Genomic DNA, 27,694 nt, shown 5'->3' with positions numbered 1-27,694 from the left:
GCCTCTGCTCACAGATAGCTATCAGCCTTGGCTAATGAAACAAGATTTTATCCTTTTGAGGAGCATCTTATCTTAATTGTGTGCTTTTGAAATCCCCCATATCTTCAGGGTATAGAGAAATAAATCTTTCATTATTGAATTCCAGGCACATTGATGAAACCTTAGAAGACAGATTTAGACTCAAATGGACCTTTTGCATCCCTCCACTCCCCACATAGTAAGAACTCTCAAACCCACTTTCATACACACTCTTTAAAGTTTTAGTGCTTATATGCAATATTCTCTGACATTTTAATTTGATTACATATTTTGTGTTCTCTTCTAATGTTCATTGTAACCCCACTAAATTTATTTCACAACTCACTGTCTAGTCCTGAGTCATGACCTACAGTTTTTAAAATTATGAATTATCCTGGGATATAAGGAGAACTTAATCTTTGACATACAAGGACATTATATCTAAATTGAAATAGGCTTCATTATAACCCTGAGCTGACAAGAAGAGTGACTTCATTGTTAATGACTCTCTTTTATATTTTTATCCTCATATTTTGGTTGGGTTGGTGGTAACAGCTGATTACTCCTTTCCAGCCAGCAAGATGCCATCTTCTGAACTAGGTCATGGCCCCTGGAACCCTGCAGACAGTATTAGGTGTATACAGAATAATTGTGACCCAACTCTGATTCATCAAACCTCCTGGGACGTTGAAATCGTTGATGTTTATCAGTATTTTTGGCAACTTGATCCAACATGGGTCTAATGTTTGTTCCATTCGTACAGTTTTACTCCTGTGTGAATTTCACCACACTTAGCATTTCGTGTATATAAATTCTTGAATTGACTGTGATTTTGGTAATGTTTTCCCCCTCAATCAAATATTTTTCAAGAGCCAGAAACTTTTTAGGCATTTTCATTTTCAAAAATTCAAAAACTAGGTTTCTAGTGTCTAAAACAGTCCATTGGCTTTCCTTTTTTTTTTTAATGTATTTATTTTTATTTTATTTTTTATTATTATACTTTAAGTTCTAGGGTACATGTGCATAACGTACTTGTGCCATGTTGGTGTGCTGCACTCATCAACTCGTCATTTACATCAGGTATAACTCCCAATGCCATCCCTCCCCCCTCCCCCCTCCCCATGATAGGCCCCGGTGTGTGATGTTCCCCTTCCCAAGTCCAAGTGATCTCATTGTTCAGTTACCACTTATGAGTGAGAACATGCGGTATTTGGTTTTCTGTTCTTGCGATAGTTTGCTGAGAATGATGGTTTCCAGCTGCATCCATGTCCCTACAAAGCACACAAACTCATCCTTTTTTATGGCTGCATAGTATTCCATGGTGTATATGTGCCACATTTTCTTAATCCAGTCTGGCTTTCTTATACGGCCTTTCTATGGTCTTGTGGGAAAGAATACTACTATTTCTTTCATCATTTTTAAACTGAAATCTCTCCTTTATCTTCTGGATTTTCTACATTAACTTATATGTGCATTTTAGTTACCAATAGCTAGTAACTTAGCTTTTCTTAACTATCTCTTGAAACTGTTGCTTGAAATTGTTATAGTCTAGCCATGACCAGATGAGTTTCTCAAACATCCTGATGACCCAATACATTACTGGGGTTCAATTATACCCCCCCATTTTGGTATAATATTGGGCATAGGAGAAAAAAATATCTAATTGATTGTATTCCTCATAGAGCAGACTTAGAAATAAATCTCATGAAGGTTAAACTTCTATGACTTTGCAGTACTTGACTCTGCCTCTTTCTGGGGAAGATTTGAGTACAGCCTTGACATTGTTGATATTTTTATGGAATACCAATGAAGGAACAGTATGTGGGGACCCTGGAAGGCTTTCCACACAGAGATGATGTCATCTTTGTGAAGAGTCAATAAATGAACAATAAGGTGCCTTATGACAGGGATTCAAATTAGCAAACAAACATTTGTTTTTCAAAAATAACACTTGTTACTGACATAACAGGTTTCATTAGCATATCCCTAACTTTCTATGCTTGCCTTTGGTTTTCACTTCTGAAAAATTACTTTAGAGGCCGGGAGCGGTGGCTCAAGCCTGTAACCCCAGCACTTTGGGAGGCCGAGATGGGCAGATCACGAGGTCAGGAGATCGAGACCATCCTGGCTAACCTGGTGAAACCCCGTCTCTACTAAAAAATACAAAAAACTCCAGCTACTAGGGAGGCTGAGGCAGGAGAATGGCATAAACCTGGGAGGCAGAGCTTGCAGTGAGCCAAGATCCAGCCACTGCACTCCAGCCTGGGCGACAGAGTGAGACTCTGTTTCAAAAAAAAAATAATAAATAAAAGAAAAATTATTTTAGAAATCATTTTTCCTATATTCCTTTTAAATGGAGTCACTTTATGAATAGCTGCTAGCATTGTTTTCAAAGCCCGCATATTAGTCATTATTTTTAGAAATCATTTTAGGGATGTATAAGACAGGGTTATTTGATGCAAATTTATACTATATTCTAATAATTCACAACTTTTCTGTTACAAATATTATTGTACCTACTAACAAATGGGATGAAGAACTTCTGACTGACTGAATGTTTTTCCACCTGATAAAGTGTTTGAAAAGTGAATGTTTTCATAAGGCAGATATTTAGACTGGGGATTTTGGGGGGGTCTACGTAACATAGATATATTTTATTCTGAATGAGATAGAAATATTTAAATTGAGTCCCGTGAAAGTAATACCACATTTAACTTTTTTTCTAACCCATATGTCTTCATCTAAGTGGTTTAAATCTATAGGTAATAATTAGGTATAACTCCTTGTATGCTGTTTTATTACAAGTCTCTTCTTTCAATTTTCCTTTGCTAATTACATTGCTCTCATCCATTCTAGTATCCATAATATCAGAAAGATGTCAGTCTCCGAAAAATACAGTGGCTTGGTTTTGCTTAACTGATCTTCTTGAAGAGACATTGGAATAATTTTACTCTTCTAGGGTGGAAATAATTCTCTTCTAGAGTGGAAATTATTCTATCTCGAAAACATTCAAGGAATTTGACTAATATTAACACCCTTGTTATATGTTTATTACTCTTGAATTGGCAACTTCTGTGGATGCCTCCTCCATATTTTACTTCAGAAGAATGTTTGCAGAAATGGTGGTTATTCAAATAAATACAAGGAGTCAATGATCTTGTCATTCCTGCATATCACTCCCTTCTTACCTAGGATGTTCCAAGATGAATGATATTGTAGAGTATTACCAAAAGGAAATTCCGTCTGCTTGAGTGGTGTGCTTCCTGGGACAGTTTTGCTGCATTTGCAAAAGCTTGTATAACATTCTCAGGCAACACTCAGGGTTCTGAAAGTACAGATTATTTAAGCTTGTAAATACAAATACCTTGAGCTGAAATTTTTTATGATAGAAGATCAAATTCTCTCTCTCTCTCTCTCTCTCTCTCTCTCTCTCTCTCTCTCTCTCTCTCTCTCTCTGTGTGTGTGTGTGTGTGTATGTGTGTGTGTCTGTTTATGTTTAAACAGTGTGGGACAATGAAAGGTATAAATATGTATCAGCAAAAGAAAGGAAACCAGTTTCAAATATTGTGTATGATCTCCATCAGTCTTTCTCAGTTTAAATCCTTGGTAACTGTTGCTCTTCTCTTTCATTTCAAAATATATACTCTCAGACCCTATCCTGGACATATTAGCTCATGTAAATTAGTTGTTTTGTGCCACTTTGAAAATCTATTAACCCTTTGCCTGGTATTCCCCCTACCACCTCTTATCCTCAGAATAATATCATCTCTGAAGTAGGGCCTGACTTTGGACTGGTTGCTTAACCTAGATGAGCTTCATTTTCCTAATTCATAAATAAAGACCATCATATCTATACTGATGAGGATAATGCCAGCTGTTATAACAGTTCCCAAAATTTCTGTGGCTTAACATAATAGAAGCTAATTTCTCACTCATCACAGTCTGATGTGAATGTTCGTTATGAGGGATCTTTTTTAATGTCAGTGTCTCATTCAGAGACCCAGGGACCCAGAATTCTTCCATCCATAGCTTACTCTGCCTAAGTCTTAGGAGTCCTATTCATTTCTCTCACAGATGAGGAAAGGCATGATGGTGAAAGTATACTGCTTCTTATCCACTCTAGCCAGGAAATTACCCAGTTGCTACTATTCACATTCTATAAGAACTAGTCACATGATCACACCTTATTATGAGGATGACAGTGGGATATGCTAGAAAATGTAATCTCTAGCTGGGCAGAGTCTTCTCAGAAACAGCTCTATCATACACAAAGAAAAGATAAAAATTGTATGGTCTAGCACCCGTATCTACCACAACATCTGCCCTATGTCTCTTTTGTAGGATTAACTACATTCACATAGATTAAACATTTGCACAATAGGCCCCTCATAGAGCCACTAAATAAAAACTAGTACATGTGTCCTAGTTTCCTTTCTCCTAAATAACAGTGCTGCTTAATAGTGAAATTTACTAAAAGTCATAAAACTTAAGCACTGTAGGAAAATTAAGAGTGAGTAGTCTAAGCACTAGAGCATAGTAGCTTAGAGCGTGGTTTCTGGAGTCAAACAAACTTGTCTGAACTCACTTCTACACTTGCTGTAAGGGAAGACACATAATCTGTCTGAGCATAAGTGTCCTTATTTATAAGGCAGTGTTAAAAAATAATACCTTTCTCATAAGATTGTTGCAAGGGTTAAATCAGAATGTTTGCAAAGCACTTACCATGGTACCCAGCCTAAAATCATTGCTTAATAAATTTCAGTTATCATTATTCTCAAATGAGAAAACTAAAAGCAAGGTGAGAATAGCTGTTCTGCACAGGATTACACAATTGGGCGCAGCAAGGATGAGAACGCAGATCTTCTGGTTTGCAGCATCATGGCATATTTTCCATTTGGATTTGTGTTTGTGGCACATATCATGAAAAGTTTCATTGCTGAGTTACTTCTGAATTTAACTAAAGTAAAACTCAGGGATAGAAAAAAGATGATCAGTTTTTGAGCCTATTTTTCACATTAGATTGGTCCTCCCCTCCTGCTAGGAACCCTGGACAAGTTTCTTGAACTCCTTGTGTCCAGGCTTCAAAAACTTTGTCCACCAGTACGGGGTTTTTAAAACCCGATGAACCTTCTGCTTCTATTTAATCCATCAAAGTTAAGGGGACATTAAATCTTGGTTTAATCTCTTCTGGAATAATTATCAATAGTATCCATTGTACTTTTTAAAGGATGCCAATTCAGTAAGTTATTAGTTACAAGATTCCCCTACAAAACCTTTTTATTCCAGTCTGGCCAAACTGCCAAAGGCAGTAGAAAGAAGTCCTGCCACTTGGTGGTATTTCCCTTCTGCCTTTAATCTTGAGCCTAAATTATTGCATTCCAAGGAAGCAAGAGAAAACAACCGATTTGTCAATGAACTTCTTTCCCACAGATAAGATCTACCAAAAAAGTTTTCTTGATGTGATTAGTCTATGACTTTGAAAGGAAGTATCTTTGACTACATGAGACTTGTAGGCTTGAAAACCGGAATCATTTTGCCAATTATTAGGGATAACATCTGTTTAGGGAATGCTCATCATAAGTCATTCTTCTCATAGAATTTAGAACAAAGCTAATATTCTCATTGCTCTCACACAGGTACCAACAATGAGCTTTTTTTTGGGTGGTGGTGGTGAGATATGAAACTAAAAGTCATATGAAACTTGAGGAACTCATGGACCTCATTTCCCAAGTAACTCCTTCACTGGCCCTCTCCTAATACTACATTCCCAAATTAGTCCCACCTTTGGGAGAAAGATTTTCAACTTTCTTCCAAAAGTGTATTTGATATGAAAAGTATAATGAGTTGACCTCTTGAATTAATAGCTCTAATTGATGTTCACTTTAGTCAGTCTCACCTGGAAAAACTCTGCTGTTCCCTTTTACATACACACATCCTGGCACTCACAGTATCTTCTTGGAGACAGTGTTTTCTCCAAGAAAATATATTTTTTAGACTATTAGATTTTGTATCACCCATAAATGTCTTATTCTAAGCACAGAATAATTTCTTTCTAGGAGACTCTGCTTTGGCAATTGGTAATCAGATAATAGAACTTATTGTTATCTATTATCTAGAAACTTACATTTATCAGTATTCAAAAATTGGTCTCAATGAACCTGAAATAGTATCACACAATATTATGGATAAATCTATACCATCTTAGAGTATATATTTTACAATTATTTGCAAACTTTCTAATATCACTCCCCTGGGCTGAATTTTAAGATTTCATTCATTTCTGGGGGGAAAGGTATTTGCGTGTAGAGGCAGAAGGAATAGGATACTATATATACATCATTATGTCTGACTATGTGCTTGGGTGTCCATAATCTCCTGTTCCTACTCATGGTGACTGTGCCACATAAAGACAAATATAGCCAAACCAATTTGCCTCATTTTTCCCTTGCCACCTTTGATCTAGCTCATTATTCACTCTTGCACATAGTGATGCTCACTAAAAAGACATTTGAATTGTCTTCCTAGTGTCTTTCTTTTTTCTGTGATTCGTCCTTTCAAAACTTAATGGATCAAATAATCCTTTTTTTCCTTTTTCTTTTCTTTTCTTTTTTTTTTTTTTTAAGAGACAGAGTCTTAAGAGCTCTGTTGTCCAGACTGGAGTGTAGTGGCATGAACACAGCTCACTACAGCCTCTACCTTCTAGACTCAAAGGGTCTTCCTGCTTCAGCCTCCTGAGTAGCTGAGACCACAGGCATGTGCCACCAGGCCTGGCTAATTTTGGATTTTTTGGTAGAGATGGAGATCTCACTTTTTTGCCCAGGCTGGCCTGGTTCAAGTGACCCTCTGCCTTGGCCTCCCACAGGCTGGATTATAGGAATGAGCTGTGACCTCCATTGCTTACATTTATTGAAATTTGTAGGTATTCCAATCAAATTGCAGACTGTAATTATTCTTAGTGATGACTAACTTTTTTTTTTTTTTTTTTTTTTTGAGGCGGAGTCTCACTCTGTCGCCCGGACTGGAGTGCAGTGGCCAGATCTCAGCTCACTGCAAGCTCCGCCTCCCGGGTTCCCGCCATTCTCCTGCCTCGGCCTCCCGAGTAGCTGGGACTACAGGCGCCCGCCACCTCGCCCGGCTAGTTTTTGTATTTTTAGTAGAGACGAGGTTTCACCGTGTTAGCCAGGATGGTCTCGATCTCCTGACCTCGTGATCCGCCCGTCTCGGCCTCCCAAAGTGCTGGGATTACAGGCTTGAGCCACCGCGCCCGGCCGTGATGACTAACTTTTATTGGATAACATTGGAAGACTTGGAATTACCAATGTTCCATCTACAATAAATAATCGAGTTCAGAATTAAATCTTTCTAAGAATAAGGCAAAGAGTAATTTTATGTTTTGAATAATATAAGTTTAAATAAATAATACAAACAGATAGTTCAGGATTCAAAGTTACAGAAAAGTATTCAGTAAAATACTTCCTTTTCACTCTGTTCCCCATTCAGTTCCCCTCTCAGGAGAAAACAAATGTTATTAGTTGATCTTTTTTCTTCCAAGGATATATGTGTGTACCTCTTTTATTCATTTTTAAAACAAATTTTAGCATTCTGTAGACACTATTTTGCAATTAATTTTTTCACAGTTTATCTTTGTGTTCATTCTTTTTTTTTTCAGCGCTTACAAGTTGTTTGTTCTTTTAAACACTCGCAGTATTTCACTGAATGAATATATTGCAATTTATTTTACCAGTCCTCTTCTGAATATCATTTAGGTGTTTTCAGTCTTTGGCTACTACAAATAGTGCTTCAATGAAGAACTTCAAACTTATATAAATAGTTCCACAGATATGCAAGTACATATCTTCAATAAATGTCTAAGAATGGTGTTGCAGGGTCAAAAGATAATTTGCATTTATAGTTTTGATTGATTATTGGCAGATTCTTCTTAATAGTGGTTGCCAATTTATAATCCTATTAGCAATGAGGGTAGAAAGCATTGACATTATAGTACTTTCCTGTACTCTAAATTAAACAGGAGACTATCAATTTTTTTATCTTTGCTAGTTTGATTGACTAAAAAAAAAAAAACCTCTATTATGAAGGAGACTGAGAATATTCTTGGACTTTTATGAGCTTTCCTATTACTTATTTTGTATTTATGGAGTAATTTTTTGTACTTTTCTTATTTGTAAGTTTTCAGGAAAATTGGCTTATTACATCTTAGTATGTCTTTTATATGACATACTTTCATTTTTCAGTTGGCTGTTACGGGTTTTTGTTTATTTGTTTTGTTTATTGAGGTCTTTGCATGCAGAACTTTTTTACATTAATGTAATTATATTCTCATATTTTATTTCATGACTTTTAGTTTCAATTGCAACACTGTAAAAGGCCTTTTTAATTCCAAGATCATAAAAAAACCATGTCATCTTCTAATTACTATGTGGTTTCATTTTTTTATGTTTAAATCTATGATCCACCTGGACTTTGTTTCATGGCTAAATGTATGCTATAGATTCAATTTTATTTGTTTTTTTTCCAGGTGGCCACTTTGTTGGCTTACCACTTTCTATTGATAATCTACCTTTTCCCGACTAACTTTAAGTGCAAGCTTCATCTTATATTAAATCCACCTATACAAATATGCTTTTCCAATAGGCTGAAGTCTTTCTTTCCCTAACAATGCTATCTCTACTTCTACCACCACATTTTCTCTTTTGTCTGTAGAGTTCATACCATATTAGCCAAATAAAGGAGGGCTCATCATGCAAGCACTCATCCAGACAGAGGCTCTTACAGTTTCATATTAACTCGCTAGTGGCTGCTTTCCCTTTTGTATAAGTCATAGAATCCTCATGTTTTTGGAAGATATACAGTTCATCCTCACCTAGTGCTTTTTCTTTATCTTAATACAGTGGTTTCTCAACTCTGGTTTGAGAGAATTACTTTAGGAGCATTCAAAAACTGCAGATGCCCTGGCACCAGAGATTAATTGATATGGGGTGAAACACATTTTGTAAAGCAAGTTTCTAGGTTATGGGAGTAGCAAGGGTTGAGAAAGCCTGCCTTCAAGTATAGTCTATTTTATTAAATGGGTCCACTGATAGAGGGATATACTCTACTTTTCTATTTTTCATAGGTTTTTTCTGTATATATTTAATTCTTTCTAACGAATCTCTTTTGCTCTAGTTCTTCCCTATATTCTTTGGAGGGGATTCTTCACAAGACTATTGTCATAATTAATATACTGTTAACATAATTTGAAAGCTTTTTCATTTAACAAATGTCTACTGAGTACCTATTGTGAATTAAATGCTGTGCTAAGTGCAGGATATTGGATGGGGAACGAAACTTTCACTTTGAAACATAAAGTGTTGGTGTTTGACAAAAGCGTCATCAAACTAGTGAAACTATTATGTTATAAGGCACCTATTCATGCCATAGATCGTATGATGTATAGAGCTGTAGAATGCATTCCTTTTCAAATAGTCTGGGAAATCTGTAAGTCAGGGCATCAGATATATTTACTTTGTCCTTCAGCTCCAGGTTTTGCTAAAGCTCGATATTATAAGAATTTACTTAATTCTCAAATTTACTTTCTAATAGATACTTCTTGGAATAATCTCATAGAACTGAAATGCGCTGTTTCCCTATACATGAAAATAAGATTCAAATCATAAGTACACAACTGGAGTTTAACACATACAAATTATTATTTTCATTTAGTAACGCTGGGTTTTGTAAGACTAAGTTAAAATAAATTGTTTTTAAGGCCATATTGTTAGAGTGACTGTTGATGAGAATTATCTGTTGAATAACAATATTAAGTACTGCTTAGTAAAAATTAGTGTTAAATATTAATTTTTTAGTTCTGTAAAGTAATTTTTAAAAAATACCATAATTTTAAAGACAGTTTTTTTTTGTTTTGTTTTTTATTTGTTTGTTTTGAGACATTGTCTCACTCTGTCGCCCAGGCTGGAGTGTAGTGGCACGATCTCAGCTCACTGCCACTTCCGGCTCCCGAGTTCAAGCAATTCTCTGTCTCAGCCTTCCGAGTAACTGGGATTGCAGGTGCCTGCCACCACACCCAGCTAATTTTTTTTTTTTTTTTTGTATTTTTAGTAGAGATGTGGTTTCACCATCTTGGCCAGGCTGATCTTGAACTGATCTCGTGATCCACCCGCCTTGGCCTCCCGAAGTGCTGGGATTACAGGCTTGAGCCACCACACCCAGTCTAAAGAAAGAAAAATTCTTAATGACTGTATAACAGATTGAAAGTCAGGTATATTTATTTTTATTGTTAAAATGCATTTAAACCTGCTTCTTATAAAACCCAGGATCTTGGCACAATGTGCAGTTTGTCCTTAAAAAACATTTTGCCATTAACTTTCTATTTCAGAGCAACACCAATGAATGTCACTTAAATTTTTCCTAATATTTCTTCCTAATTTTTTACTTTTTGTTTTGGAGTGTGGAAAAATGAATTCTCTAAAATCAAGAAGCAAATTTATCTTCTACATTCTTGCTATGTTCTGGAATTTATTTGTGCCTGCTTTTTAAGGGATATATTTAATACAAGTATTAAGTATCTGGTTCTGTTACTGTTGAAAAGTTGAATATCCTTCATGGTTTTCACTTTTTTAGAGGTGGGGTTATTACGTGGCACATAGAGCCTGAACCCTTGCTCTTGGAATACTTTTCTCCAAGCACCAATCTGATCCACCTGCACACCCATGTACCCTACTTCTTTTTTTAAACTTTTATTTTAAGTTCAGGGGTACAGACGCAGGTTTGTTACATAGGTAAACTTGTGTTGTGGGGGTTGCTGTGCCAATTATTTTATCACCCAGGTATTAAGGCTAGTACCAACTGGTTATTTTTCCTGATCTCTCTCCTCCCACTCTCCACCCTCGAAAAGGCCCCAGTATGTGTTGCTCCCCTCTATGTGTACATGTGTTCTCATCATTTAGCCTCCACTTATAAGTGAGAACATGTGGTATTTGGTTTTCTGTTCCTGTGCTAGTTTGCTAAGGATGCTGGCCTAAGACCTAAAGATGGAAATACCATTCTATCCTACTTCTAAAATATGTAATTCTTGAAATGACATGGAATAAAATGAAGGTATTTCAACTTTAGTGTGTTGCTTCAGTTGTATTAAATTAAAAAAAAAAAAAAAAAGAAGGTGGATGGCCAAGTGCTGCAATACATTGAAATAAAGGCATAGCTTAAAGTAGCTCTGAAATAAAAAAGAAAGGAAAGAAAAAAGGAACAAGGGTGCTCTACTTCTCTCCCAGAAGTGAGGTGACAGCAGCCATATTTGCTGTTCTGGGAATTGAAGGGAAAACGTCCTCAGGCTTTCCTAGATTGCTCTTTCCACCACAGGTTATTGCATTTCAGTTCATTGTTCATATAGACATCTTGTGCCACCACAGAGACAGAGGAGCTCATGGATTTTTTATTTTCCTAAATCAAACTCCTTACAGTCATGTTAATATGCTTTTCTGATTGTAAAATGTCTAGTTTTCTTAAACGTGTTGACTAAGACATCTGTTGTAAAGGACTTAACTATAGATTTGTCATTGTTTCTGAATACTATGTGTATTTTAATTAATGGATCCATTTATTCATTCATTTTTGGGCCCTCACACACAAAGCTTTTGTGGCATGATATACACATTTTAACTACATATCAGAGTGTCTTCACTTGCCACTTCTTTTGATGTAGCATTGCTATACATCCTGTAACAATGTTATATCACAAGCAAGAGAAAGCAGTAAACAGAACTGAGGGAAGGAAGAATCTGGCTGTCCGTGTAAATGTAAATAGCAGCTGTCCCACTCAAACTGTTTTTAAAAACCACACGGTGAGAGCTTTGCATAAAATGGGACAGATCTGCAAGAATCAGGTTTCAGCACAAAATTCAAGAGGCGTGCTGCCATCCTCTTGTTTGCCCTGTTTTACCTCTCCCACTATTGTGCAAACAGTAAAGCAAAAGGATTAGATGGATGGATGGATAGATGGATAGACAGATAGATAGACACAGATAGATAGATAGATAGATAGATAGATAGATAGATAGATAGATAGATAGATAGATAGTCTCTGTTAAAATGTTATTTAAATATCTGTTTCGGTGTGAACAATAATGATGTGCAGCTATATTAATATATGTAACTCGACTTGCTGGACAAAGATGACACTATTGATGGTATTATACTGTTAGTTACAAGATACTTTTGAATCCTAAGGTCCACATGAGTTTATCCTCTGGTCAGGTGCTGTAGCATTATTTGATGGATCAAGCTTTAAAACATTTTTACTTCCAAATTTCAAACTTCTCAAATAATCTCCCTTCTATCATTTTTCAAGCAACAGTGAGTGTCCTGTATGGCAAAACAATGACTTTAAAACACACACACACATGCACTTTTGTGCCATTTCTTCTGCCAAATACTCACATATTTTCTTACCTTAAACCGTGACTTCATTAAACTAGCACTATTCAGATTAATATAGAGACCACTTCCATTTAGTTACATCATCTCTCTATTTAAAATAAAAGAAAAAACAAGATGTTTTTCACCATACAAATATTAAAATTGCAGCTAAAGACCTGCCATTGCTTATGTGAAATACGTGTGGGGAGGGGCATGATCAGAGTTTACAAAACATTAACTACACTAATATGTTTACTTATTGCAATACCTTTTATATTAAACTAGACTTTTTTGCTAAGGCCTAGAACAAGAGGTCTCACCTTGTGGGAATGAAAAAAATAGTATCTTTTTGTTTTGTTTTGTTTTGTTTGGAGACAGAGTCTTACTCTATCACCCAGACTGGAGTGCAGTAGTGTAATTATGGCTCACTACAGTCTCAACTTCATGGTGTCAAGCAATCCTCTGGCCTCAGACTCCTGAGTGGCTAGGGACTGCAGGCATGCACCACCACATCTGACTAATTTTTAAATTTTTGTAGAGATGATGGGGTCTTTCTATGTTACCCAGGCTGGTCTCGAACTCCTGGGCTCAAGGGATCCTCCTGCTTCTGCCTCCCAAATTGCTAGCATCTTTACTAAGGGTATTTTCATTGATATTAACTGTTCCCTTTTGTATATTTTGTATATCTATAAACTTTTCCTCCTTTTTCTTCATATTATCAACTATTTCATTTTTTCTTGGTACTTGTAATATAACATCTTATATTATATACTGTCACCATAATAACAACAAACATGACAAGATTATAGGTAATATTCATATAGGTTCAATAAAAAGTATGAAGTACAACTAAGATACTTGTTGTTGTTGCTACTATTATTGTTATGACTGTCATTTTCCTAGAGACAGGCAATCTTTGGTACTCTTTTATATTCCCCATTACTCCTACCTAGCACTGTGCCTTGAATAAAGTAGGTAAGTAGATGCTTAGTATTAACAGATATACAGTAAAAACTTGATTTTATTTTTTACTTCTAGGTTCAGGGGTGCATGTGCAGGTTTGTAATATAGGTAAACTGTGTCATGGGGGTTTGGTGTACAGATTATTTCATCACCCAGGTAATAAGCATACTACCCAATAGGTATTTTTTCTGATTCTTTCGCTCCTCCCACTTTTTACCCCCAAGTAGGTCCCAGTGTCTGTTGTTTCTCTCTTTGTGTCCATCTGTTCTCATTGTTAAGTTCCCACTTATGAGTAAGAACATGCAGTATTTGGTTTTCTGTCCCTGTGGTAGTTTACTTAGGATAATAGCCTTCAGCTACTCTTGCAAAGAACATGATCTCATTCTTGTTTGTGGCTGCATTGTATTCCATGGTATATATGTACTACATTTTGTTTAGAAAACTTGATTTAAAAAAAAAAAATTTAGTGGTCAGGTAAGATTTGCCCTGACTGAGCTTTAAAAATACCATTGTTTTCCAGATTGGTTTTCATCACTTAATTTTACTTTGCTGGGAAGCCATTTTTACCCCACTTCCTAAAAATTTACTTGAGTTTAGGATTTTGTGAGAGAACAAAGTTATTCATGATTTTCCAAAGTTCTTCAACTTCCTTGAAAAGTTATCTGGACACTCTGTAGGTATTTTAATAGGTCTCATGGAAAAGACATCTGAATAGTTTAGACACACTAAGAATAGGTTGTAGGTTCAGCAGGCACAAAATGACTTGTCCATGGGACCATTTCCCTTGGGAATCATGTGTGAAACCTGGGAAGTCAGTCTGGTCTAATGACCAGAACCATGAGGGGAGTCAACACTTCTGGATTGTGTTTCTGTTTTGTTCCCCTCAATTTTCCACCTATCCCTGCCTGCTAAATCACTTCTCTGTTCCTCGATTTCCCCTCATTCTTCCTCATTACCTCCCCTCTTCCCCCCCAAAAGGTCTTTTTTCCTGAATAGTTTAAGTAGGAAAAATGATTTGTCTGACCACAGCCAGGAGTGAGGCTTGAGCAAAATGCAAGACACTACTGTTATTAAGGTTGAATGCTGGTGAGAAACTCACTTGTGTTATCTGCCAACAGGGGAGGCTTTGCACTTGGCTCGGGATTTTGGCTACACTTGTGAAACAGAGTTTCCAGCCAAAGCAGTAGGAGAACATCTTGCCAGACAACATATGGAACAGAAAGAACAGACAGCAAGAAAAAAGATGATCCTGGCGACCAAGTAAGCAGAACAGGGAAACCTCTGTGTGCTTTCGTCTTCAGTCTTTGTTTTTTTTTGTCGTTGTTGTTTGCTTTTGTTTTTGTTTTTGTTTTTTTTCATTTTCTTTGAAATGAGGAAAACAAGTCTGGAAGGCACCCATTTTCTAAAACAAGGAAGGTCTCACATACCAGCAGCTAAATATATTAAACAAGGACTTTCCCCCCTTTGGTACCCAGGCAAGGTTTACAAACTGCCCTTGATTAGTGATAAGGCTGTCACTGAAACTGATGAAAATTCTTGGAAGACCTCTCCAGAATATGCAGAAATCCTTTGGAGAAAAACATGTTTAGGAAATGTAGATCCCAGGCAAATATGCCTTTGGTTGCTGTGTAATTTGGTCTAAGGCACTCATTTTGCCTTAATAATGAGGGTAAAGCTCTCAAAACACCATAAATGTTTGGGGAATGTGACAGAAGATGAGGTCACAGATTGGTGAGAGGTACCAGGGAGACCTCTGGGACCAAGGATCACCATGAGTGCCCCCATCCTGTCTTGTGTATGAGTAAACAAATCATCCTTGTACTGCCTCATAGCGTTATTGTCTTTTTTTTTTAAAGGTATAATATATTTCAAAGCTTCTGGAAATTGTAAAATGCCTAATTAAAATGCAAACTAAAATAATGAGGAAAATGATACAGACAAATTTGACAATACAACAGAAAAGGGGGAAGCTTGCATGAGATGACTTAAATTCCCTGACACTTGAAAGTTCTTCGATAATTAGTGGGAATACTACTATTTATTGTGTAAAAATCCAACAGAACCGCAGGTAGCACTGCAGGTTATGTTCAAAAGTTTTAGAGGAAAATCCTTCTGGTAGTAACTAATTCTTGTTATCCTCTCTTTATTGCAATAAGTTATTGCTACATATAGGCCATTAAGAATCTTAAATAATTTTTAATTCTATATTAAGATTTTAGAACTGATAGTTTCAGCTGGTTAATAACTGTCATTCATGAATTAATTTTTTATTCAGGGAAAAGTATTTCGTTTTTTTTTGTTTGTTTGTTTTTTGAGACAGGGTCTCACTCTGTTGCCCAGGCTAGAGTACAGTGGTGCGATCATGGCTCACTGTAGTCTCACCCTCCCCAGGTTCATGTGATCCTCCCACCTCAGCCTCCTGAGTAGCTGAGACTACATGCATGAGCCAGCACGCCCCCCTGTTTTTTATATTTTTTGTAAAGATACATTTTTGCCATATTGCCCAGGCTGGTCTCAGACTCCTGGGTTCAAGCAATCTGCACTCCTTGGCCTCCCAAAGGGCTAGGATTACAAGCATGAGTCACTATGCCCAGCCTTAGTGAAAACTTTTTAAGAGAAAATCTAGGGCAGAGTATTAAAAACATTACCTCTTAGAAACTGATAAAAAATAGTTATTTAATGCCTTTACAACATACTGGCTAAAATTTAAATTGGCTCAAAATGCATAAAACCAAAACTAAATATTCTATTTTCTACCAGCTTCTTATGTAACACAGGTCTTTTTACAAATTTAAGGAGTATATGGGATACTTACCATCTCACAGGTTTGTCTAAGACACTTGAATCCCTTAATTGAAGTTTACACACTGCTGTGGCTGGCACTGTTTGGACTTAGGACTCTATTTATCTATTGCTGTTCTGAAAGTACTAGATTATCTCATCTTGTCCCAAAGAGAAGAAAAGCAAAAGTTGGTGGCAGAAGGAATAGAGCAAAAAAGCAAAACAAGATTAAGGGGAAAGGAATAGCAGAAAGACAGAATGAAGACCAAGAGATAGAGAAAGAAAATTATAAGGCAGGTATGAAAGTTGGGCTTAAAATCTGGGAGTAAATTTTGTGATGTGGAAGCCCCTGAAAACTTGCTAGTAGGAAGACCTAAATCTGAACCTTTTGCATAGTGTGTCTTCTGGGAGTCTTTACCTCTACTGTGGACTCCTTTCCTTTTCCAAATAACTTCTTGACTAAATTTTTTTTTCCCAAATAATTTCAGTCATGTTTCAGTTTCTCAGAAGGAGCTGAAAGCACATATAGTTAGTTTGAATCCTTTACATTACCGTAGGAGAAAGATAAAGACTTGTTACAGAGCAAGATAATTATACAGTACTAGAATTTAGGTAATATCTCCCAGGTGTTTCCATAGCATATCAACCTAGCTGGCAGAATCATGCACATTTACCAATGCACGTATCCATGTGAATTTTACTGTTGTCCCAAAATACAAATTTCCAAGAGAAACACCTTCATTTTTTCTACCTCAAAATGACTTGGTTGTGGTTTTATCACGCGTATTCAAAGACTTTCACTCCTTAATCCAGAGAAACACTTCTTCCTGTGCTCCTTGCCCCAGGAATGGTTTTGGAAGTATTCACCACTACCATCATTGACACAATAAATAACAATTCCTATTTTCTTAGAGATTCCCATCATTCTATTGAAGTCTGTGGTAGCCTCTGAGTACATTCAAATTGGCACTGAGATTTTGTTTTAATAGAAGTAATGCTAGAAGAATTTGAGGGAAATAAGAGAAATGCATTCATATTTGTCAAAATTTTACTGAGACATCTATTTTCGAGTAGCGTATTTGACTAGGTAGTAGTATTTTCCTTTTACCTGGGATCTAAGTAACATATATTATTTTAGGTGATATTTTGAACTTTGATTTCATAAAACATTGTGAGAACATGTAATTTTCTTTTATCTGTCTGCTTATAGCTGCACAATTTGCAGACCATTGAATGTCAAGCAAGAATTCCACTCATTTCAATTAACTTATTTTACAGAGAGTAAATAGGCATAAACATCTGAAAATTATAATACAGCTTATAATTTTTTATTTTTGTTATTTATATGCATCCTATCTTCTTATTGGACTATGTGAAATAAAAATTAGAGAATCAGAGACTGCAGTCATAGCAAACATATGTAATATAACCAGTAATCACTATAACTAGATAAACTAGGGGATGTGTAGAAATAATACCTGTTTTGTGCAACATATGAATGGACCCAATGTGTTCTGAGAAGTTTCTAATTTTACACCAATGGTAAAGCATTGGATATTTTCGTCAATTAAAATGGTAAAAGTTAATATTGACTAGCCTATTATGGATATTCATTACATCCTGGTCAGTTCACCTTTATTCATAAGACTTGAACAACTGTATAAAAAATATACATGAAATCTAAAATTTATTGAATGAGAGATCCAGTTGCTAATCTGCATTGTCAGATTGGCCTACATATTTCTTTTTTACCTCCATGAATTACAGATTCAGTTGTCTTTAAGTATATTGCCAAGTATACAATTGTGTAAAGAGTCTATTAATTAAGTGTCATTAGTCTTCGAATTCCTCTTTATTTCCAGTGTTTTGCTGATTAAATATTTGGTGTAATTTAGACATTTACTTAGGTGAAAGAATATAAACTGAAACATTTTTTGAATTCTAAAAATGAACCAGACAAAACATGTGTTTAGTTGGTTAATAGAAAACATATTTAAACTTTTTCATTGAATTTAGAACTAAATATGTCTAACATTTGATTTGCATTAAGGTAAAGCAGAATAGTTAACAACTTTTAGTGTTACCATAATATTAATCATCTAAAGGTGAAATAGAGAACGTGGATTTCAGACATCAGCTAAAAACTTACGTCCTTAAGGACAATGATGTAAGTGATAAAGTTAGAATGTATGATTCACTGAAGATCATTTTGTGTTACATAATTCATAATACGACATTTTGTCTTGAGATGTAAGATTGTTTCTTTTTGTAGATTTATAAATAAAAATTTAAATAAGAATGAAAGTGGTCATAAAATCATAATTCTGTAAGTGCCATAATGAGATGATGATGATAATTGCCTAGGGGGAATCTACAGGATTGTCATCTGTTTTCAAGTCTAAACTTGAAAGTGAGTGAGTTAAGCTGTAGAATTAAATATAAAAGGGAGAGAGTTCTAATATTACTCCTGTTAGAGCTCCATGTGTGAATTATTTAGCATGAGTTAAATTTTTCCACCGCTTTAGCTTTTTGTAATTTCTTCATCAATTTTTATTATAACTTGCTGTATTATTTATACAGGAACAAAGTTGATTTGTCAACTTAAAAGTTTATTCCATTATCCAATTAATTCTGATATTATGCCATAATAACTAAAGCAATGTTTCAATCTTTGTGTTAATGTTTTAAAATTTATTTTAATCTGATAGAAAAACTAAAACTAAAAGACTGCTAAAAACAGGCCGGGCGCGGTGGCTCAAGCCTGTAATCCCAGCACTTTGGGAGGCCGAGACGGGCGGATCACGAGGTCAGGAGATCGAGACCATCCTGGCTAACACGGTGAAACCCCGTCTCTACTAAAAAATACAAAAAAACGAGCTGGGCGAGGTGGCGGGCGCCTGTAGTCCCAGCTACTCCGGAGGCTGAGGCCGGAGAATGGCGTAAACCCGGGGGGCGGAGCTTGCAGTGAGCTGAGATCCCGCCACTGCACTGCAGCCTGGGCGACAGAGCTAGACTCCGTCTCAAAAAAAAAAAAAAAAAAAAAAGACTGCTAAAAACAAAAGTCTAAAAACAACACCAATCTTTCTTTGTAAGAATGGATCATAATGATGACCTACCATACAGTAATTTGTAAATGATGGCATGAGGCTAAATTTAAAATTTTAGTTAGAAATTTCAATAAACAAAGACAACAAATCTATATTAAATAACACAAAGCACAAAAGATGATGATATACTCCTCAAAATGGCACCAAACACTTAGATTAAGTTGCATTCATTGATTAAAATATGGGCAATACACCTGAAAATGGGTATATTTCATAAAGCAACTGAGTCTCACAACAAAAAATGTGAGGAGTTCAAAAGAAACCTTCTCAATGAAAGTAGAAACACACAGTTGTTAAAAAGCATGTATTCAGATACTGTATCTCAGAGATCCAACTGGTCCTTTAGGAAGCAGATGTGGAGTATCTTATTTCATTGAAGCAAATAAGGACTTTTTTTCCTTTTTCTGACTCTTTTTATACTTTCACCTGTGTTCTGCAAACACGAATAAGGCAATTCTGTGAAATGACACAATATTTGAACACTGGCATTAAACCAGACCTTCATTGTTCATTTAAAATATCATAAGCGATCCTTGATGGAATTCAATACATTTTAGATACCTGATTAAGAAGTCTCCACTGATCAAAATATCAAGATATTTTGTCACTTTTTGGTAGTCATTTGTTAATGACACAAATGGCTTGCAGCAGAATAATGGCCGAGTCCATATTCACTTGAAATAATTTGACCCTTCTATACCTGTCTTTTGTTACATTGATGGTCAAAGTCGGGACTACAATATTATACTTTGGGACTGCCCATTGTAAAAACAGATAAAAAACCTAATTACTGTCATATTATCCCTTGATTACGGAGTCACCTCACTTTAGATGATGGATGCTTTTAAGCAATTCCTTGGCAATCCTTTACTTTTCAGAGACTGGACTAATTTAGTGTTTTGTTGTTAAAAAACAAAACAAAAACAAAATCTCTTTGTATAGTGTATTCTGCTTCTTTAGAATTATATCATTTGCACTGCACATCACAAGGGCTCTATTGTTACATGCTAATACTGTAATTAAACTGAAACCAATGACCTAAAACCATAACCACTTAAAGCAAAAAAATGCAGCAGAAAAGTTACCTTGAGGGTACTTTTTGCAAGAAATTAGCTTACATGGAACATAATACAACCATTTCTGTGAGGCTAGTGAACTAAATTACTGGTGATTATCTGCTTCAAATATTAACATATAAAGTTAGCTCATAAGAATATGAATTCTAATGCAATCTTGGGAAAAAAAGGATTTTCTGAAGTCTGTTTGAATCATGGCTCTGAAGTAAGATTATAACTTTAATTAAATTTGTTTACAGATATGATGTCTAAAAAAATCACATTTCAATTAAAAAGATCATCGTGATCATTTCATATGGGGTTTCCCTTATCCTGAGGTTAATTTATGAATAGTCATCTTAAAAATGAACATTGGCCTTATCAGTGCTCGTGGATTGTTATTTGTTTGAAATGTTGTATGATTATCCTACAGCTGTTAAGAGCAAAGTCACCATTGTGAACCTCAACTGTATGCTATGAATGGAACTTTTGAGGTTGCTTTATGAAATGTTATCTAGACTGCTTTTAAAAGAGAGAACAAGTCTTTGGTTAAATATCATGGGATGAAATTAAAGCCCAATTTCAAAAGTTCAATTTTAAATTTGATTCTTTTATTTTAGACAAATCTGTAAAGAATTCCAAGACCTCTTGAGCCAAGATAGATCACCGCTGGGATCCTCCAGACCCACTCCAATTCTAGACCTTGACATCCAGAGACATTTAACACATTTCAGGTAAGACTGGTTTTCCAGATTGCTCAAATTCTTTACTAACCCAGACTCTTGTATTCCTATCACAGTTCTATCTAGAGATATCACTTATATATTTATACGGTGACTGTCCTAGTCCTTTCAGATGGATTATAGCAAAATACCTTAGACTGGGTAATTTATAAACAATAGAAATATATTTTTTACTGTTCTGAGGGCTGGGAAGTCGGAGATTAAGGTGCCAGCAGAGTTAGTTAGATAAAGGCTTGCTCTTTGCTTCAGAGATGGCACAGTCTCAATTTTCTCCCACATGATGAAAGGGCCAAATAAGATCCCTTGGGCTCTTTTATAAGGGCACTAATCCTATTCATGAGGGTTCTGCCCTCATAAGCTAATCACCTCCTAAAGACTCTATTTAACACTATTGCATTGGGGATTAGGTTTCAATATATGAATTTGGAGTGGGGTAAAGGGGACACACATATTCAGACCATAGCAGTGATTGACTGAACTTTTTGAAATTCCAAGCTTATAAAATCAAATTGAGAGAATAACAATGCATGAAGCATTTTAAATTGGAAAATTTTATATCTTTATGCATTGTTAGGAAATCATTACTTTATAAAAGTGAACAGTATTATTTCAAATAATACTTAGCATTTTTGGATGAGGGCTCTGAAATCTTTTCAGTCGTTCTTTATCTTGGTGACACAAATTGTTTGATGGAAAGATGCCATGACAGAAGTTAACAGGATATCACTAACTGGTTTTCCAGAACTGTGATAAAAATTTCTATGCAATTAGAAACTGCAAATGGTTCTTAAGTTAGACCACACAAGAGCATGAAGTGTATTATTGGAAGCATATTTTAAATTTCATTTTCTGATGTGTTTTGGGAATGAAGAAAATATTTTTCATCTGGTTGGTTTATGCCCCAGATGGAATGTGAGAAAGAACATGGTAATTACTCAGGTACCTTACATTTTTAAAACTCTAGAATTTTAATGCCTACATGATAGGCATATTGTATCCTTTCTTAGTTATTATCATTTAGTTAAACAATGGTTAAGGAAAGACTAATACACATTAAATATTAACGTTATTTCAATACCTGTCAAAAATTGTAAAGCTGTTGAGGAGGGCGCTTCATTACATAAAATAACAAGTGTTTAAATAAGTTGAAATTTAGGCTGCAACATCAGAGACAGTTAAATAGAATATTCTATTTTACAATATGTCACAAGTTTCCTCAAGATGTAATAGACACACATCTCTGAAGACTCAACTTAGGATTTATCTTCCAAAAATGCACAAAATGTAGGATATATTTCACAGGACTTCTCTCCTATCACTCAGTTGAGCTAGTGATAGGAAGTGTAATAAAATTGTGGGAAAATAAAATGCCCAGATGATATGAGCAAAAGGTTTTGGAGTCAAAACCTTTTCAAATCCTTGTGTCTGTGAACCTTTATGTATGTGAGCTGGGTTGTTTAGGGTAACTCACCCACTCATTCCATACCTTTATTTCTTCAGCTTTAAATAGGATAAGAACCCCTCTATTATATGGCCATAGGTGAGCTAAAATGAGATAAAGAATATGAAGTAGGCGTTCAGTAAATGATGTTTCATTTATCTTCACCACCGATCCAAGTTTAAATTTGTTTCTAGCATTATATCTATACAAATATCTCTCATATTTTTGTTTGTGTGCACAATAAAGGGATTTATAATTTTTACAAAAGATCAACTCAGAACTTAATTTTCATTGAGGTTTGATTCTGGATTTAAAGAAGTGTGTTAAATTACAATTTTACTTCGAGAAGGAGCATACTATTAAAGTACAGAGAAATGAGACTCTGACATGTATGCTAGATTATTTCCAATTACAGATGCTGAGGCCTTCATCAGATAGTAAGCCATTCTTTTTATGCTCAAAACAAAATAGAGCACTGGTCGAACATCAGCTAGAGTGTGAAATAAATAGGCAAAACATTTGTCTTCTTAGCATAGGCACAACTTGCTGATTTGTCAATACATTAGTCAGTTGCCAACTTAGTGCCACAGAACTCTTTAGAGAAAACCGACTCGAAAATGTGAGCTGCACATTTTCTTTGTGGGTTTTATAAGCTCTTATTTACCTCCCTGTACAGAATATGGGAACAAGCTGGTGTTACTCAGAGTGCAGCTAACTATATGGTAAACGGCTACCCTCACCCCTAGTGAAAAGAAAGTGAGGTTTTATTGGGGGTATAAAACTCTCAAGATTGTATGTTGCTTCAGTTTCTTAATCACAATTTCAAGCATAACCGTATCTTAAAACTTTCTAACACTACATATTTACTTACGATAGTATCATCTATAACATGTTGGTATTATTTATATATTGAATATTTTGAATATTTGAAAATTATGATTTCCTATTTATTATGCTTTTTAAATGTTTGCCAGAATTTTTATTTTTCTTTAATTATAGTCAAAATTATTTATTTAGATAAAATCTTCTGATTTCATAACAAAAGTAGTAGGATGATACAAATCACATAACCAAAGATTTCTTTATGGCAAATTTCCTACTATGTCTTTTTCTTAAACTGTGATTAAAAATACATAACAGAAAATTTATCATCTTAACCATTTCTAACCAATTCAGTAGTGTCAAACATATTTTCATTGTTGTATTACCCATCTCCAGAACTTTTTTATTTTGTAAAACTGCCTCTGTACCCATTAAACAACTTCCCATCTTCTCCTCTCCCCAGCCTCTGTCAACTACCATTCTATTTTGTGTTTCTGTGGATTTAACTACCCTAGACATCTCATATAAGAGGAATCATATAGTATTTGCCTTTTTGCAACTGACTTATTTCACTTAGCATAAGGTCTTCCAGGTTCATTCATGTCGTAGCATGTGCCAAAATTTTCTTCCTTTTAAGGATGCACAACATTTCTGTTTGTGTGTGTGTGTGTAAGTGTGTATGTGCCTATATATGCCACATTTGTTTATCCATTCATTCATTGATGGCAATTAGGTTGCTTCCACTTCTTGACTATCATGACTAGTGCTGCCAAGAACATGGGTGTGAAAATGCCTCTTCAAAGTCCTGCTTTCAGTTCTTTTGGATACACACCCAGAAGGGAAATTGCTGGATGATATGGAAATTTTATTTGTCATTTTTTGAGGACCTATTCTACCATTTTCCATAGCTGCTACATCACTTTACATTTTCACAGATAATGTACAAGGTTTCTATTTCTCCATCTCTTCACCAAATAGTAGCCATCCTCATGGGTGTGAGGTGATATTTCATTGTTGATTTGCATTTCTCTAATGATTAGTGATGTTGAGCATCTTTTCATATGCTTGTTAGCCATTTCTATATCATCTTTGAAGAAATGTTTAAGTCCTTTGCCTACTTTTTGACCAGGTTTTTTTTTTTTTTTTATTAAGCTAGAGGTTTTTATATATTCTAGATAGTAACCTCTTCTTAGATGTATAATTTGCAAATACTTTTTTCGTTCTGTACATTTCTTTGTTAATCTGTTGATTGTGTCTCTGGTACATAGTTTTAAATTTTGATGTAGTTTAATTCGTTTATTTTTACCTTTGTTGCCTGTGCTCTTTGTGTCAAATCCAGGAAATCTTTGTCGAATACAATGCAGTAAAGCTTTCCTGTATTTTTTCTTCTAACAGTTTTACAGTTGTATGTCTTGTTTCGGTCTTTGATTCATTTTGAGTTAATTTTTGTTTATGTTGTAAGGTAAGGGTCCAACTTCATTCTTTTGCATGTCTTAAATTTTATCATTTTAAACAAAAGATACATGATTGGCATTTCCAATTGAAACCCAAAGTGGAGGTTCCTGATGTAGACTGAATTTAAATGTGTGTAATTTCTTTACTGCACATTTATTTTAAAAGGCATCAACAGAATATGTTAACAATAGGATAGCAAAAGTCAGCTTGTTGCTTAGCCTTGAAATAGACTCTGCACTTTACAAGTGTATTTGTTAAACTTGGCTTTATATCAGAATTGCTCTTGAAACTAAAAAAAACCTCAAGGATTGGAGGACTTATTTAATATTTAAAGATTTGATTCAGTAGTTCTAGGGCTGGACTCAGGTATCTATGTTATTTTTAAAACTCTGAAGTTGATTCTGATTGTTAGGCAGGTTTAAGAACCACAGTTCTAGGATATTCTGTAACTATAAGCTCTTTTTCCCCCTTTGGGAGAAGAAAAACTCCAGTTCACTTTTAAAGTGTCACTGAGAATTCTATCAAGTTTTGTATTGTATACTAACATATTTAAAACATTCTATTGGGAGCCTGAGGTGGAAGGATCACTTGAGGCCAAGACTTCAAGACCAGGTTGTGCAACATGAAGAGACTCCATCTCTATCAAAAATTTTAAAATTAAAAATAAAAAGATTCGACATTGATGATTCTACTAATAATCTGGGAAAACATGTGTTAGCATACAGCGTGTCTTTTTTATTTTTGTTTTATTTTATTTTTTTGTGAGACAGGATCTCACTCTGTTACCCAGGTTGGAGTACAGTGGCTCAATCATGTCTCACTGTACCCTAGACTTCCTGGGCTCAGATTCTGATTCTTGAGACTACAGGCATGTGCGACCATGCTTGGCTATTTTTTTGTATTTTTTATAGAGATAGTTTCACCATGTTGCCCAGGTTGGTTTCGACTTTGTAGGCTCAAGCAATCTGCCCACCTCAGCCTCCTAAAGTGCTGGATTACAGGCGTATGAGCAACGCTACTGGGCTGAGTGTGTCCCTTTTAAAATTTTCTGCTGACAGTGACAACTGTAATTTCGATAGAACCATAAGCTCAAGAGAAAGATGAATTACAAAGGAGACATATCACATCTGACTTTGAAAGCAGACAATTGTCAGAGTACGATTTTCCACCGTATTTTACTGAATGCTAGCTGGGAAAGAAGTGAAGAGGGAGTGTAATTGGATAGGCATAGAGAATACTCTAATTAATAACATCAACTTGTGTTACTATTTTATTTAGTTAAACCTCCTTCCCAATGCAGACCACTTAAAAATATACCTTATAGGTTGGCCAATTTGGTGCCTTGAGAACTGTGGCATACTTTCAGCAGATTTAATATGTCCAGACAAAGCACAGATAACTACTTCTAGTTTTCCATGGCAGTTGACATATCAGTGTGTTCTGGGAAGCCGTATGCATAGCAGTGACCCTTCTCAGAATTCACAGCCTGGAAAGCTTCTTGTTTCCATCAAAATGACAGAAGGCAGGCTTATTCATTATTTATAATTTACTGAGTACCATCAACAGTGTGTATTGTTGTAGAGAACACAGCAGACACCACAACACAAACGAGAAGGGGGAAAAGATTTGATTGACATCTGCAGAAGACCCCATAGACTTACAGTTCCTGGGAAGAGTGGTGGCAATTAGACAAAGGTGGCATGGGGTTTCATGGTCAGAGTAGCCTCAGCTCAGATGGAAACCCAGAGTCCTACTTTTTTGAAATATTAGGAGTTTCCCTCTTTGAGATTTCAGGAAATCTTAAAATTTTCCCCTCTTTGTCTCTTATGTTCTCATAATCTCCTTGAATCTGAAGTTAAGCAAAAGCACATTTGACAATGTAATAAGATATTAGACTATCTTGCCGGGCGTGGTGGCTTACGCCTGTAATCCCAGCACTTTGGGAGGCTGAGATGGGTGGATCACGAGGTCAGGAGATAGAGACCACAGTGAAATCCCGTCTGTATACAAATGCAAAAAATTAGCCAGGCGTGGTGGCGGGCGCCTGTAGTCCCAGCTACTTGGGAGGCTGAGGCAGGAGAATAGTGTGAACCTGGGAGGTGGAGCTTGCAGTGAGCTGAGATTATGCCACTGCACTCCAGCCTGGGTGACAGAGCGAGACTCCATCTCAAAAAAAAAAAAAAAAAAAAAGGAGTTAGACTATCTTGGAGGCTCAGTTCAGGGAAGACACCCTGTCCAAAAAATGAGGAAACTTTTTTTTCTCAGCATGTATCTTGGGAGGCTGAAATTTTGTTGTTTCTGTTATTTCTAGTAGAATTATTATTTATGGTTTCTACTATGTTAATGGCAGGTAGTGAAAAGATGACTAGAGGATTATCCCATTCTTTAGAACTTCTAAAATGGAGAATAATTTTATGTATAGAGAGAGAGAGAGAGAAAGAGAGAATATATAATTATTCTATATCTATAGAATATAGATATAAATATTCTATATAGATATATATAGGCTTATAATATACAAGAGTGATGCTACAATAGGAGATTAAGCATACTGGTAATTTACCTGGGGAAATAAGGAAATTTCTTCTTTTTATCCACAGTACCTAGCGAATAGTATGCATGCAATAAATATATGTAAATAAATGTAGATTACAATAATATCTCAATTGGGTCCTGTGTATATTCTCCACTGGTTCATTCTCAGGGCCATGATGTTTTAATTGGATGATGGACTAGGGAAGTAAAATGATCAACGTGCTTAATTCTCCTATTTAACTCATAAATTATCCTGACAGCCTACTTTCTTAGAAATATACCCTCTTACTACTGCCTTGGGAAATAAGGAATGTATAGGCAGTTCCAGACATCTGTGTGCTT

General features: G+C 35.5%; 1 protein-coding gene across 1 annotated transcript in view; it reads left to right on the top strand.

The window, feature by feature from the left end:
- Positions 1 to 27,694, top strand: part of TFAP2D (transcription factor AP-2 delta) — a 60,732-nt gene that overhangs the window by 18,081 nt on the left and 14,957 nt on the right. The window contains exons 6-7 of the mRNA XM_010364284.1: positions 14,532 to 14,673; positions 20,977 to 21,090. Coding sequence (XP_010362586.1) covers positions 14,532 to 14,673; positions 20,977 to 21,090 — 256 coding nt within the window. The remainder of the gene's footprint in view (positions 1 to 14,531; positions 14,674 to 20,976; positions 21,091 to 27,694) is intronic.

This window comes from Rhinopithecus roxellana, chromosome 4 (assembly GCF_007565055.1).
Source record: "Rhinopithecus roxellana isolate Shanxi Qingling chromosome 4, ASM756505v1, whole genome shotgun sequence".
In the NCBI taxonomy this organism is placed as follows: domain Eukaryota; kingdom Metazoa; phylum Chordata; class Mammalia; order Primates; family Cercopithecidae; genus Rhinopithecus; species Rhinopithecus roxellana.
This window is presented reverse-complemented; position numbering and strand designations above follow the sequence as displayed.